Source organism: Telmatherina bonti (assembly GCF_933228915.1).
Source record: "Telmatherina bonti genome assembly, chromosome: 8".
Lineage (NCBI taxonomy): Eukaryota > Metazoa > Chordata > Actinopteri > Atheriniformes > Telmatherinidae > Telmatherina > Telmatherina bonti.
In genome coordinates, this window is record NC_136626.1 from 2,103,353 (window position 1) to 2,117,424 (window position 14,072).

The 14,072-nt window shown below is 50.5% G+C and overlaps 1 protein-coding gene across 1 annotated transcript in view; it reads right to left on the reverse strand.

Moving 5' to 3' along the window:
- The window catches only part of LOC306759488 (multiple PDZ domain protein-like), a gene marked incomplete at both ends in the record, with an annotated part of 123,458 nt that overhangs the window by 84,166 nt on the left and 25,220 nt on the right, over positions 1-14,072 (reverse strand). The window contains 2 exons of the mRNA XM_079245156.1: positions 178-282; positions 1,777-1,899. Coding sequence (XP_079101282.1) covers positions 178-282; positions 1,777-1,899 — 228 coding nt within the window. The remainder of the gene's footprint in view (positions 1-177; positions 283-1,776; positions 1,900-14,072) is intronic.

Sequence of the window (14,072 nt, forward strand, 5' to 3'; positions counted from 1 at the left end):
CATCGGTGCTGCAAGGTGAACTATGTTAGACTTATTCTTGAATCTCTATGTTTAGGGCCTCAAACAGAACCGAACAGAACCGGTGAGAGACAAAAAATAATTCTGATTGTTAGTGGACATAAAAAACCTGTTTTCAGGTCCATCTGTGTGCAGGTACATAGAGAGCTTGTGTTTCACCTGCAGGCTGATGTTTCCGTAGCTGTTCTTCAGGATGGTGACCACCTCGCCGTGAGACAGACCGTCCACTGACTGACCATTTATGCTGACAATCCTATCACCCACCTAAAGACATACACATATCATTTCTATAGAACCGCATCTTCTAACCAGTCGTTTACTCTGCAGTCTCAAGATAAACAGCTAATGTTCATGGCATTGCCCAGGTTCATAACATGCTAATGTCACTAACCAGGTCTGTCACTAACCAGGTTAGTAGCATGCTAATGTCACTAACCAGGTCTGTCACTAACCAGGTTAGTAGCATGCTAATGTCACTAACCAGGTTTGCTACATACTAATGTCACTAACCAGGTTAGTAGCATGCTAATGTCACTAACCAGGTCTGTCACTAACTAGGTTAGTAGCATGCTAATGTCACTAACCAGGTTTGCTACATACTAATGTCACTAACCAGGTTAGTAGCATGCTAATGCCACTAACCAGGTCTGTCACTAACCAGGTTAGTAGCATGCTAATGCCACTAACCAGGTCTGTCACTAACCAGGTTAGTAGCATGCTAATGTCACTAACCAGGTTTGCTACATACTAATGTCACTAACCAGGTTAGTAGCATGCTAATGTCACTAACCAGGTCTGTCACTAACTAGGTTAGTAGCATGCTAATGTCACTAACCAGGTTTGCTACATACTAATGTCACTAACCAGGTTAGTAGCATGCTAATGTCACTAACCAGGTCTGTCACTAACCAGATTAGAAGCATGCTAATGTCACTAACCAGGTTTGCCACTAACCAGGTTAGAAGCATGCTAATGTCACTAACCAGGTCTGTCACTAACCAGGTTAGTAGCATGGTAATGTCACTAACCAGGTTTGCCACATACTAATGTCACTAACCAGGTTAGTAGCATGCTAATGCCAATAACCAGGTCTGTCACTAACCAGGTTAGAAGCATGCTAATGTCACTAACCAGGTTTGCCACATACTAATGTCACTAACCAGGTTAGTAGCATGCTAATGCCACTAACCAGGTCTGTCACTAACTAGGTTAGTAGCGTGCTAATGTCCCTAACCAGGTCTGTAACTAACCAGATTAGTAGCATGCTAATGTCACTAACCAGGTTAGCCACATATTAATGTCACTAACCAGGTTAGTAGCGTGCTAATGTCACTAACCAGGTCTGTCACTAACTAGGTTAGTAGCGTGCTTATGTCACTAACCAGGTCTGTAACTAACCAGGTTAGTAGCATGCTAATGTCACTAACCAGGTTAGCCACATACTAATGTCACTAACCAGGTTAGTAGCGTGCTAATGCCACTAACCAGGTCTGTCACTAACCAGGTTAGTAGCATGCTAATGTCACTAACCAGGTCTGTCACTAATTAGGTAAGTATCTTGCTCATGTCACTAACCAGGACTGTCACTAACCAGGTTAGTAGCGTGCTAATGTCACTAACCAGGTCTGTAACTAACCAGGTTAGTAGCATGCTAGTGCTAATGTAATGATGAAGATGCTTGTTTATAAAAACAGAAAATAAAACTGATCCTGATGCAGATCTCTAAGCAACACCTGTGATTTGTAGTCCAACAGTCACCTTCAGTCGGTGCGTCTTGGCGGCAACTCCACTGGCTTGGATCATGGCGATGAAGATGGGGATGTTCCCCAGAATACTGTCCTTCCCCCCAGCTATACTCACCCCGAGGGAGTCGTTGATGTCCTGAGAGGTGAGATAGAGATGTGGGTTTGCGTTTGCGCATCATGTTGACATAAAAACAAACATTTACAAAAAATAACATCAAACTGTCAAATGGTGTTGGAACGTCCCTACTGCTGGACTGTTCTGATGGAAAACATTCCATCCAGAACTGATTATTTCGAGCAGAGATCAGGTTAATTCTCAGATATGACTCCTGAATTGTTTTTGGTGTTCACAGGACTTTGCTCTGGGTTCTGTGTGGAACACGTTGGACCGTTTGCAGGACTTAGCTCTGGGTTCTGTGTGGAACACGTTGGACCGTTTGCAGGACTTAGCTCTGGGTTCTGTGTGGAACACATTGGACCTTTTGCAGGACTTTGCTCTGGGTTCCGTGTGGAACACGTTGGACCATTTGCAGGACTTAGCTCTGGGTTCTGTGTGGAACACATTGGACCGTTTGCAGGACGTTGCTCTGGGTTCTGTGTGGAACACATTGGACCGTTTGCAGGACTTTGCTCTGGGTTCTGTGTGGAACACATTGGACCGTTTGCAGGACTTTGCTCTGGGTTCTGTGTGGAACACATTGGACCGTTTGCAGGACTTTGCTCTGGGTTCTGTGTGGAACACGTTGGACCGTTTGCAGGACGTTGCTCTGGGTTCTGTGTGGAACACGTTGGACCTTTTGCTCTGGGTTCTGTGTGGAACACGTTGGACCGTTTGCAGGACTTTGCTCTGGGTTCTGTGTGGAACACGTTGGACCGTTTGCAGGACTTTGCTCTGGGTTCTGTGTGGAACACGTTGGACCGTTTGCAGGACTTTGCTCTGGGTTCTGTGTGGAAAAAGTTGGACCGTTTGCAGGACTTTGCTCTGGGTTCTGTGTGGAACACATTGGACCTTTTGCAGGACTTAGCTCTGGGTTCTGTGTGGAACACATTGGACCGTTTGCAGGACTTTGCTCTGGGTTCTGTGTGGAACACATTGGACCGTTTGCAGGACGTTGCTCTGGGTTCTGTGTGGAACACGTTGGACCGTTTGCAGGACTTTGCTCTGGGTTCCGTGTGGAACACGTTGGACCGTTTGCAGGACTTTTCTCTGGGTTCTGTGTGGAACACATTGGACCTTTTGCAGGACTTTGCTCTGGGTTTTGTGTGGAACACGTTGGACCGTTTGCAGGACGTTGCTCTGGGTTCTGTGTGGAACACGTTGGACCTTTTGCTTTGGGTTCTGTGTGGAACACGTTGGACCTTTTGCAGGACTTTGCTCTGGGTTCTGTGTGGAACACATTGGACCTTTTGCAGGACTTTGCTCTGGCTTCTGTGTGGAACACGTTGGACCGTTTGCAGGACTTTGCTCTGGGTTCTGTGAGGAACACGTTGGACCGTTTGCTCTGGGCTCTGTGTGGAAGACGTTGGACTACTTGCAGGACTTTGCTCTGGGTTCCGTGTGGAATACATTGGACCGTTTGCAGGACTTAGCGCTGGGTTCTGTGTGGAACACGTTGGACCGTATGCAGGACTTTGCTCTGGGTTCCGTGTGGAACACATTGGACCGTTTGCAGGACTTAGATCTGGGTTCTGTGTGGAACACGTTGGACCGTTTGCAGGACTTAGCTCTGGGTTCTGTGTGGAAAACGTTGGACCGTTTGCAGGACTTTGCTCTGGGTTCTGTGTGGAACACGTTGGACCTTTTGCTCTGGGTTCTGTGTGGAACACATTGGACCGTTTGCAGGACTTTGCTCTGGGTTCTGTGTGGAACACATTGGACCGTTTGCAGGACTTTGCTCTGGGTTCTGTGTGGAACACGTTGGACCGTTTGCAGGACTTTGCTCTGGGTTCTGTGTGGAACACGTTGGACCGTTTGCTCTGGGTTCTGTGTGGAAGACGTTGGACTACTTGCAGGACTTTGCTCTGGGTTCCGTGTGGAATACATTGGACCGTTTGCAGGACTTAGCGCTGGGTTCTGTGTGGAACACGTTGGACCGTATGCAGGACTTTGCTCTGGGTTCCGTGTGGAACACGTTGGACCGTTTGCTCTGGGTTCTGTGTGGAAGACGTTGGACCGTTTGCAGGACTTAGCTCTGGGTTCTGTGTGGAACACATTGGACCGTTTGCAGGACTTTGCTCTGGGTTCTGTGTGGAACACATTGGACCGTTTGCAGGACTTTGCTCTGGGTTCTGTGTGGAACACGTTGGACCGTTTGCAGGACTTTGCTCTGGGTTCTGTGTGGAACACGTTGGACCGTTTGCAGGACTTAGCTCTGAGTTCTGTGTGGAACACGTTGGACCGTTTGCAGGACTTTGCTCTGGGTTCTGTGTGCAACACGTTGGACCGTTTGCAGGACTTTGCTCTGGGTTCTGTGTGGAAAAAGTTGGACCGTTTGCAGGACTTTGCTCTGGGTTCTGTGTGGAACACATTGGACCGTTTGCAGGACTTAGCTCTGGGTTCTGTGTGGAACACGTTGGACCATTTTCAGGACTTTGCTCTGGGTTCTGTGTGGAACACGTTGGACCGTTTGCAGGACTTTGCTCTGGGTTCTGTGTGGAACACATTGGACCGTTTGCAGGACTTTGCTCTGGGTTCTGTGTGGAACACATTGGACCGTTTGCAGGACTTTGCTCTGGGTTCTGTGTGGAACACATTGGACCGTTTGCAGGACTTTGCTCTGGGTTCTGTGTGGAACACGTTGGACCGTTTGCAGGACGTTGCTCTGGGTTCTGTGTGGAACACGTTGGACCTTTTGCTCTGGGTTCTGTGTGGAACACGTTGGACCGTTTGCAGGACTTTGCTCTGGGTTCTGTGTGGAACACGTTGGACCTTTTGCAGGACTTAGCTCTGGGTTCTGTGTGGAACACATTGGACCGTTTGCAGGACTTTGCTCTGGGTTCTGTGTGGAACACATTGGACCGTTTGCAGGACGTTGCTCTGGGTTCTGTGTGGAACACGTTGGACCGTTTGCAGGACTTAGCTCTGGGTTCTGTGTGGAACACGTTGGACCTTTTGCTCTGGGTTCTGTGTGGAACACGTTGGACCTTTTGCAGGACTTTGCTCTGGGTTCTGTGTGGAACACGTTGGACCGTTTGCAGGACTTAGCTCTGGGTTCTGTGTGGAACACGTTGGACCGTTTGCAGGACTTAGCTCTGGGTTCTGTGTGGAACACGTTGGACCTTTTGCTTTGGGTTCTGTGTGGAACACGTTGGACCTTTTGCAGGACTTTGCTCTGGGTTCTGTGTGGAACACGTTGGACCGTTTGCAGGACTTAGCTCTGGGTTCTGTGTAGAACACGTTGGACCGTTTGCAGGACTTTGCTCTGGGTTCCGTGTGGAACACGTTGGACCGTTTGCAGGACTTAGCTCTGGGTTCGGTGTGGAACACGTTGGACCGTTTGAAGGACTTTGCTCTGGGTTCCGTGTGGAACACGTTGGACCGTTTGCAGGACGTTGCTCTGGGTTCCGTGTGGAACACGTTGGACCGTTTGCATGACTTTGCTCTGGGTTCTGTGTGGAACACGTTGGACCGTTTGCAGGACGTTGCTCTGGGTTCTGTGTGGAACACGTTGGACCGTTTGCTCTGGGTTCTGTGTGGAACACGTTGGACCATTTGCAGGACTTTGCTCTGGGTTCTGTGTGGAACACGTTGGACCTTTTGCAGGACTTAGCTCTGGGTTCTGTGTGGAACACATTGGACCGTTTGCAGGACTTTGCTCTGGGTTCTGTGTGGAACACATTGGACCGTTTGCAGGACGTTGCTCTGGGTTCTGTGTGGAACACGTTGGACCGTTTGCAGGACTTTGCTCTGGGTTCTGTGTGGAACACATTGGACCGTTTGCAGGACTTTGCTCTGGGTTCTGTGTGGAACACGTTGGACCGTTTGCAGGACTTTGCTCTGGGTTCTGTGTGGAACACGTTGGACCGTTTGCAGGACTTTGCTCTGGGTTCTGTGTGGAACACGTTGGAGCTTTTGCTCTGGGTTCTGTGTAGAACACATTGGACCTTTTGCAGGACTTTGCTCTGAGTTCTGTGTGGAACACGTTGGACCGTTTACAGGACTTAGCTCTGGGTTCTGTGTGGAACACGTTGGACCGTTTGCAGGACTTTGCTCTGGGTTCCGTGTGGAACACGTTGGACCGTTTGCAGGACTTAGCTCTGGGTTCGGTGTGGAACACGTTGGACCGTTTGAAGGACTTTGCTCTGGGTTCCGTGTGGAACACGTTGGACCGTTTGCAGGACTTTGCTCTGGGTTCCGTGTGGAACACGTTGGACCTTTTGCAGGACTTAACTCTGGGTTCTGTGTGGAACACGTTGGACCTTTGCTCTGGGTTCTGTGTAGAACACATTGGACCATTTGCAGGACTTTGCTCTGGGTTCTGTGTGGAACACGCTGGACCGTTTGCTGGACGTTGCTCTGGGTTCCGTGTGGAACACGTTGGACCTTTTGCTCTGGGTTCTGTGTGGAACATGTTGGACCGTTTGCAGGACTTAGCTCTGGGTTCTGTGTGGAACACATTGGACGGTTTGCAGGACTTTGCTCTGGGTTCTGTGTGGAACACGTTGGACCGTTTGCAGGACTTAGCTCTGGGTTCTGTGTGGAACACGTTGGACCGTTTGCAGGACTTTGCTCTGGGTTCTGTGTGGAACACGTAGGACCGTTTGCAGGACTTTGCTCTGGGTTCTGTGTGGAACACGTTGGACCGTTTGCAGGACTTTGCTCTGGGTTCTGTGTGGAACACGTTGGACCTGTTGCAGGACTTTGCTCTGGGTTCTGTGTGGAACACGTTGGAGCTTTTGCTCTGGGTTCTGTGTAGAACACATTGGACCTTTTGCAGGACTTTGCTCTGGGTTCTGTGTGGAACACGTTGGACCGTTTGCAGGACTTAGCTCTGGGTTCTGTGTGGAACACGTTGGACCGTTTGCAGGACTTTGCTCTGGGTTCCGTGTGGAACACGTTGGACCTTTTGCAGGACTTAACTCTGGGTTCTGTGTGGAACACGTTGGACCTTTGCTCTGGGTTCTGTGTAGAACACATTGGACATTTTGCAGGACTTTGCTCTGGGTTTTGTGTGGAACACATTGAACCGTTTGCAGGACGTTGCTCTGGGTTCTGTGTGGAACACGTTGGACCTTTTGCTTTGGGTTCTGTGTGGAACACGTTGGACCTTATGCAGGACTTTGCTCTGGGTTCTGTGTGGAACACATTGGACCTTTTGCAGGACTTTGCTCTGGCTTCTGTGTGGAACACGTTGGACCGTTTGCAGGACGTTGCTCTGGGTTCTGTGAGGAACACGTTGGACCTTTTGCTCTGGGTTCTGTGTGGAACACGTTGGACCGTTTGCAGGACTTAGCTCTGGGTTCTGTGTGGAACACGTTGGACCGTTTGCAGGACTTTGCTCTGGGTTCCGTGTGGAACACGTTGGACCGTTTGCAGGACTTAGCTCTGGGTTCGGTGTGGAACACGTTGGACCGTTTGAAGGACTTTGCTCTGGGTTCCGTGTGGAACACGTTGGACCTTTTCCAGGACTTAACTCTGGGTTCTGTGTGGAACACGTTGGACCTTTGCTCTGGGTTCTGTGTAGAACACATTGGACCATTTGCAGGACTTTGCTCTGGGTTCTGTGTGGAACACGCTGGACCGTTTGCTGGACGTTGCTCTGGGTTCCGTGTGGAACACGTTGGACCTTTTGCTCTGGGTTCTGTGTGGAACATGTTGGACCGTTTGCAGGACTTAGCTCTGGGTTCTGTGTGGAACACATTGGACGGTTTGCAGGACTTTGCTCTGGGTTCTGTGTGGAACACGTTGGACCGTTTGCAGGACTTTGCTCTGGGTTCTGTGTGGAACACGTTGGACCGTTTGGAGGACTTTGCTCTGGGTTCTGTGTGGAAAAAGTTGGACCGTTTGCAGGACTTTGCTCTGGGTTCTGTGTGGAACACATTGGACCTTTTGCAGGACTTTGCTCTGGGTTTTGTGTGGAACACGTTGGACCGTTTGCAGGACTTTGCTCTGGGTTCTGTGTGGAACACGTTGGACCTTTTTGGGTTTTGTGTGGAACACGTTGGACCTGTTGCAGGACTTTGCTCTGGGTTCTGTGTGGAACACATTGGACCTTTTGCAGGACTTTGCTCTGGCTTCTGTGTGGAACACGTTGGACCGTTTGCAGGACTTTGCTCTGGGTTCTGTGAGGAACACGTTGGACCTTTTGCTCTGGGTTCTGTGTGGAACACGTTGGACTGCTTGCAGGACTTAGCTCTGGGTTCCGTGTGGAATACATTGGACCTTTTGCAGGACTTAGCGCTGGGTTCTGTGTGGAACACGTTGGACCGTATGTAGGACTTTGCTCTGGGTTCCGTGTGGAACACATTGGACCGTTTGCAGGACTTAGCTCTGGGTTCTGTGTGGAACACGTTGGACCGTTTGCAGGACTTAGCTCTGGGTTCTGTGTGGAATACATTGGACCGTTTGCAGGACTTAGCGCTGGGTTCTGTGTGGAACACGTTGGACCGTATGTAGGACTTTGCTCTGGGTTCCGTGTGGAACACATTGGACCGTTTGCAGGACGTTGCTCTGGGTTCTGTGAGGAACACGTTGGACCTTTTGGTCTGGGTTCTGTGTGGAACACGTTGGACTGCTTGCAGGACTTAGCTCTGGGTTCCGTGTGGAATACATTGGACCTTTTGCAGGACTTTGCTCTGGGTTCTGTGTGGAACATGTTGGACCGTTTGCAGGACTTTTCTCTGGGTTCTGTGTGGAACACATTGGACCTTTTGCAGGACTTTGCTCTGGGTTCTGTGTGGAACACGTTGGACTGTTTGCAGGACGTTGCTCTGGGTTCTGTGTGGAACACGTTGGACCTTTTGCTCTGGGTTCTGTGTGGAACACGTTGGACTGCTTGCAGGACTTAGCTCTGGGTTCTGTGTGGAACACATTGGACCGTTTGCAGGACTTTGCTCTGGGTTCTGTGTGGAACACGTTGGACCGTTTGCAGGACTTTGCTCTGGGTTCTGTGTGGAACACGTTGGACCGTTTGCAGGACTTTGCTCTGGGTTCTGTGTGGAAAAAGTTGGACCGTTTGCAGGACTTTGCTCTGGGTTCTGTGTGGAACACATTGGACCTTTTGCAGGACTTTGCTCTGGGTTTTGTGTGGAACACGTTGGACCGTTTGCAGGACTTTGCTCTGGGTTCTGTGTGGAACACGTTGGACCTTTTTGGGTTTTGTGTGGAACACGTTGGACCTGTTGCAGGACTTTGCTCTGGGTTCTGTGTGGAACACATTGGACCTTTTGCAGGACATTGCTCTGGCTTCTGTGTGGAACACGTTGGACCGTTTGCAGGACTTTGCTCTGGGTTCTGTGAGGAACACGTTGGACCTTTTGCTCTGGGTTCTGTGTGGAACACGTTGGACTGCTTGCAGGACTTAGCTCTGGGTTCCGTGTGGAATACATTGGACTTTTTGCAGGACTTAGCGCTGGGTTCTGTGTGGAACACGTTGGACCGTATGTAGGACTTTGCTCTGGGTTCCGTGTGGAACACATTGGACCGTTTGCAGGACTTAGCTCTGGGTTCTGTGTGGAACACGTTGGACCGTTTGCAGGACTTAGCTCTGGGTTCTGTGTGGAATACATTGGACCGTTTGCAGGACTTAGCGCTGGGTTCTGTGTGGAACACGTTGGGCCGTATGTAGGACTTTGCTCTGGGTTCCGTGTGGAACACATTGGACCGTTTGCAGGACGTTGCTCTGGGTTCTGTGAGGAACACGTTGGACCTTTTGCTCTGGGTTCTGTGTGGAACACGTTGGACTGCTTGCAGGACTTAGCTCTGGGTTCCGTGTGGAATACATTGGACCTTTTGCAGGACTTAGCTCTGGGTTCTGTGTGGAACACGTTGGACCGTTTGCAGGACTTTTCTCTGGGTTCTGTGTGGAACACATTGGACCTTTTGCAGGACTTTGCTCTGGGTTCTGTGTGGAACACGTTGGACTGTTTGCAGGACGTTGCTCTGGGTTCTGTGTGGAACACGTTGGACCTTTTGCTCTGGGTTCTGTGTGGAACACGTTGGACTGCTTGCAGGACTTAGCTCTGGGTTCTGTGTGGAACACATTGGACCGTTTGCAGGACTTTGCTCTGGGTTCTGTGTGGAACACGTTGGACCGTTTGCAGGACTTTGCTCTGGGTTCTGTGTGGAACACGTTGGACCGTTTGGAGGACTTTGCTCTGGGTTCTGTGTGGAAAAAGTTGGACCGTTTGCAGGACTTTGCTCTGGGTTCTGTGTGGAACACATTGGACCTTTTGCAGGACTTTGCTCTGGGTTTTGTGTGGAACACGTTGGACCGTTTGCAGGACTTTGCTCTGGGTTCTGTGTGGAACACGTTGGACCGTTTGCAGGACTTTGCTCTGGGTTCTGTGTGGAACACGTTGGACCTTTTTGGGTTTTGTGTGGAACACGTTGGACCTGTTGCAGGACTTTGCTCTGGGTTCTGTGTGGAACACATTGGACCTTTTGCAGGACTTTGCTCTGGCTTCTGTGTGGAACACGTTGGACCGTTTGCAGGACTTTGCTCTGGGTTCTGTGAGGAACACGTTGGACCTTTTGCTCTGGGTTCTGTGTGGAACACGTTGGACTGCTTGCAGGACTTAGCTTTGGGTTCCGTGTGGAATACATTGGACCTTTTGCAGGACTTAGCGCTGGGTTCTGTGTGGAACACGTTGGACCGTATGTAGGACTTTGCTCTGGGTTCCGTGTGGAACACATTGGACCGTTTGCAGGACTTAGCGCTGGGTTCTGTGTGGAACACGTTGGACCGTATGTAGGACTTTGCTCTGGGTTCCGTGTGGAACACATTGGACCGTTTGCAGGACGTTGCTCTGGGTTCTGTGAGGAACACGTTGGACCTTTTGCTCTGGGTTCTGTGTGGAACACGTTGGACTGCTTGCAGGACTTAGCTCTGGGTTCCGTGTGGAACACATTGGACCTTTTGCAGGACTTTGCTCTGGGTTTTGTGTGGAACACGTTGGACCGTTTGCAGGACTTTGCTCTGGGTTCTGTGTGGAACACGTTGGACCTTTTTGGGTTTTGTGTGGAACACGTTGGACCTGTTGCAGGACTTTGCTCTGGGTTCTGTGTGGAACACATTGGACCTTTTGCAGGACTTTGCTCTGGCTTCTGTGTGGAACACGTTGGACCGTTTGCAGGACTTTGCTCTGGGTTCTGTGAGGAACACGTTGGACCTTTTGCTCTGGGTTCTGTGTGGAACACGTTGGACCTTTTGCAGGACTTTGCTCTGGGTTCTGTGCGAAACACATTGGAACTTTTGCAGGACTTAGCTCTGGGTTCTGTGTGGAACACGTTGGACCGTTTGCAGGACGTTGCTCTGGGTTCTGTGTGGAACACGTTGGACCTTTTGCTCTGGGTTCCGTGTGGAACACATTGGACCGTTTGCAGAACTTAGCTCTGGGTTCTGTGTGGAACACGTTGGACCGTTTGCAGGACTTAGCTCTGGGTTCTGTGTGGAACACGTTGGACCGTTTGCAGGACTTTTCTCTGGGTTCTGTGTGGAACACATTGGACCTTTTGCAGGACTTTGCTCTGGGTTCTGTGTGGAACACGTTGGACTGTTTGCAGGACGTTGCTCTGGGTTCTGTGTGGAACACGTTGGACCTTTTGCTCTGGGTTCTGTGTGGAACACGTTGGACTGCTTGCAGGACTTTGCTCTGGGTTCTGTGTGGAACACGTTGGACCGTTTACAGGACTTTGCTCTGGGTTCTGTGTGGAACACATTGGACCGTTTGCAGGACTTAGCTCTGGGTTCTGTGTGGAACACGTTGGACCTTTTGCTCTGGGTTCTGTGTGGAACACATTGGACCTTTTGCAGGACTTTGCTCTGGGTTCTGTGTGGAACACATTGGACCTTTTGCAGGACTTTGCTCTGGGTTCTGTGTGGAACACGTTGGACCTTTTGCAGGACTTTGCTCTGGGTTCTGTGCGAAACACATTGGAACTTTTGCAGGACTTAGCTCTGGGTTCTGTGTGGAACACGATGGACCGTTTGCAGGACTTTGCTCTGGGTTCTGTGTGGAACACGTTGGACCGTTTGCAGGACTTAACTCTGGGTTCTGTGTGGAACACGTTGGACCTTTGCTCTGGGTTCTGTGTAGAACACATTGGACCGTTTGCAGGACTTTGCTCTGGGTTCTGTGTGGAACACGCTGGACCGTTTGCTGGACGTTGCTCTGGGTTCCGTGTGGAACACGTTGGACCTTTTGCTCTGGGTTCTGTGTGGAACACGTTGGACCTTTTGCAGGACTTTGCTCTGGGTTCCGTGTGGAACACGTTGGACCGTTTGCAGGACTTAGCTCTGGGTTCTGTGTGGAACACGTTGGACCTTTTGCAGGACTTTGCTCTGGGTTCTGTGTGGAACACATTGTACCTTTTGCAGGACTTTGCTCTGGGTTCTGTGTGGAACACATTGTACCTTTTGCAGGACTTTGCTCTGGGTTCTGTGTGGAACACGTTGGACCTTTTGCTCTGGGTTCTGTGTGGAACACGTTGGACCGTTTGCAGGACTTTTCTCTGGGTTCTGTGTGGAACACATTGGACCTTTTGCAGGACTTTGCTCTGGGTTCTGTGTGGAACACGTTGGACTGTTTGCAGGACGTTGCTCTGGGTTCTGTGTGGAACACGTTGGACCTTTTGCTCTGGGTTCTGTGTGGAACACGTTGGACTGCTTGCAGGACTTTGCTCTGGGTTCTGTGTGGAACACGTTGGACCGTTTACAGGACTTTGCTCTGGGTTCTGTGTGGAACACATTGGACCGTTTGCAGGACTTAGCTCTGGGTTCTGTGTGGAACACGTTGGACCTTTTGCTCTGGGTTCTGTGTGGAACACATTGGACCTTTTGCAGGACTTTGCTCTGGGTTCTGTGTGGAACACATTGGACCTTTTGCAGGACTTTGCTCTGGGTTCTGTGTGGAACACGTTGGACCTTTTGCAGGACTTTGCTCTGGGTTCTGTGCGAAACACATTGGAACTTTTGCAGGACTTAGCTCTGGGTTCTGTGTGGAACACGATGGACCGTTTGCAGGACTTTGCTCTGGGTTCTGTGTGGAACACGTTGGACCGTTTGCAGGACTTAACTCTGGGTTCTGTGTGGAACACGTTGGACCTTTGCTCTGGGTTCTGTGTAGAACACATTGGACCGTTTGCAGGACTTTGCTCTGGGTTCTGTGTGGAACACGCTGGACCGTTTGCTGGACGTTGCTCTGGGTTCCGTGTGGAACACGTTGGACCTTTTGCTCTGGGTTCTGTGTGGAACACGTTGGACCTTTTGCAGGACTTTGCTCTGGGTTCCGTGTGGAACACGTTGGACCGTTTGCAGGACTTAGCTCTGGGTTCTGTGTGGAACACGTTGGACCTTTTGCAGGACTTTGCTCTGGGTTCTGTGTGGAACACATTGTACCTTTTGCAGGACTTTGCTCTGGGTTCTGTGTGGAACACATTGTACCTTTTGCAGGACTTTGCTCTGGGTTCTGTGTGGAACACGTTGGACCTTTTGCTCTGGGTTCTGTGTGGAACACGTTGGACCGTTTGCAGGACTTTGCTCTGGGTTCTGTGTGGAACACGTTGGACCGTTTGCAGGACTTAGCTCTGGGTTCTGTGTGGAACACGTTGGACCTTTTGCAGGACTTAGCTCTGGGTTCCGTGTGGAACACGTTGGACAGTTTGCAGGACTTAGCTCTGGGTTCCGTGTGGAACACGTTGGACCGTTTGCAGGACTTTGCTCTGGGTTCTGTGTGGAACACGTTGGACCGTTTGCAGGACTTAGCTCTGGGTTCTGTGTGGAACACATTGGACCGTTTGCAGGACTTAGCTCTGGGTTCCGTGAGGAACACGTTGGACCGTTTGCAGGACTTAGCTCTGGGTTCCGTGTGGAACACGTTGGACCGTTTGCAGGACTTTGCTCTGGGTTCTGTGTGGAACACGTTGGACCATTTGCAGGACTTTGCTCTGGGTTCTGTGTGGAACACGTTGGACCGTTTGCAGGACTTAGCTCTGGGTTCCGTGTGGAACACGTTGGACTGTTTGCAGGACTTAGCTCTGGGTTCTGTGTGGAACACGTTGGACCGTTTGCAGGACTTAGCTCTGGGTTCCGTGTGGAACACGTTGGACCGTTTGCAGGACTTTGCTCTGGGTTCCGTTTTGAACACGTT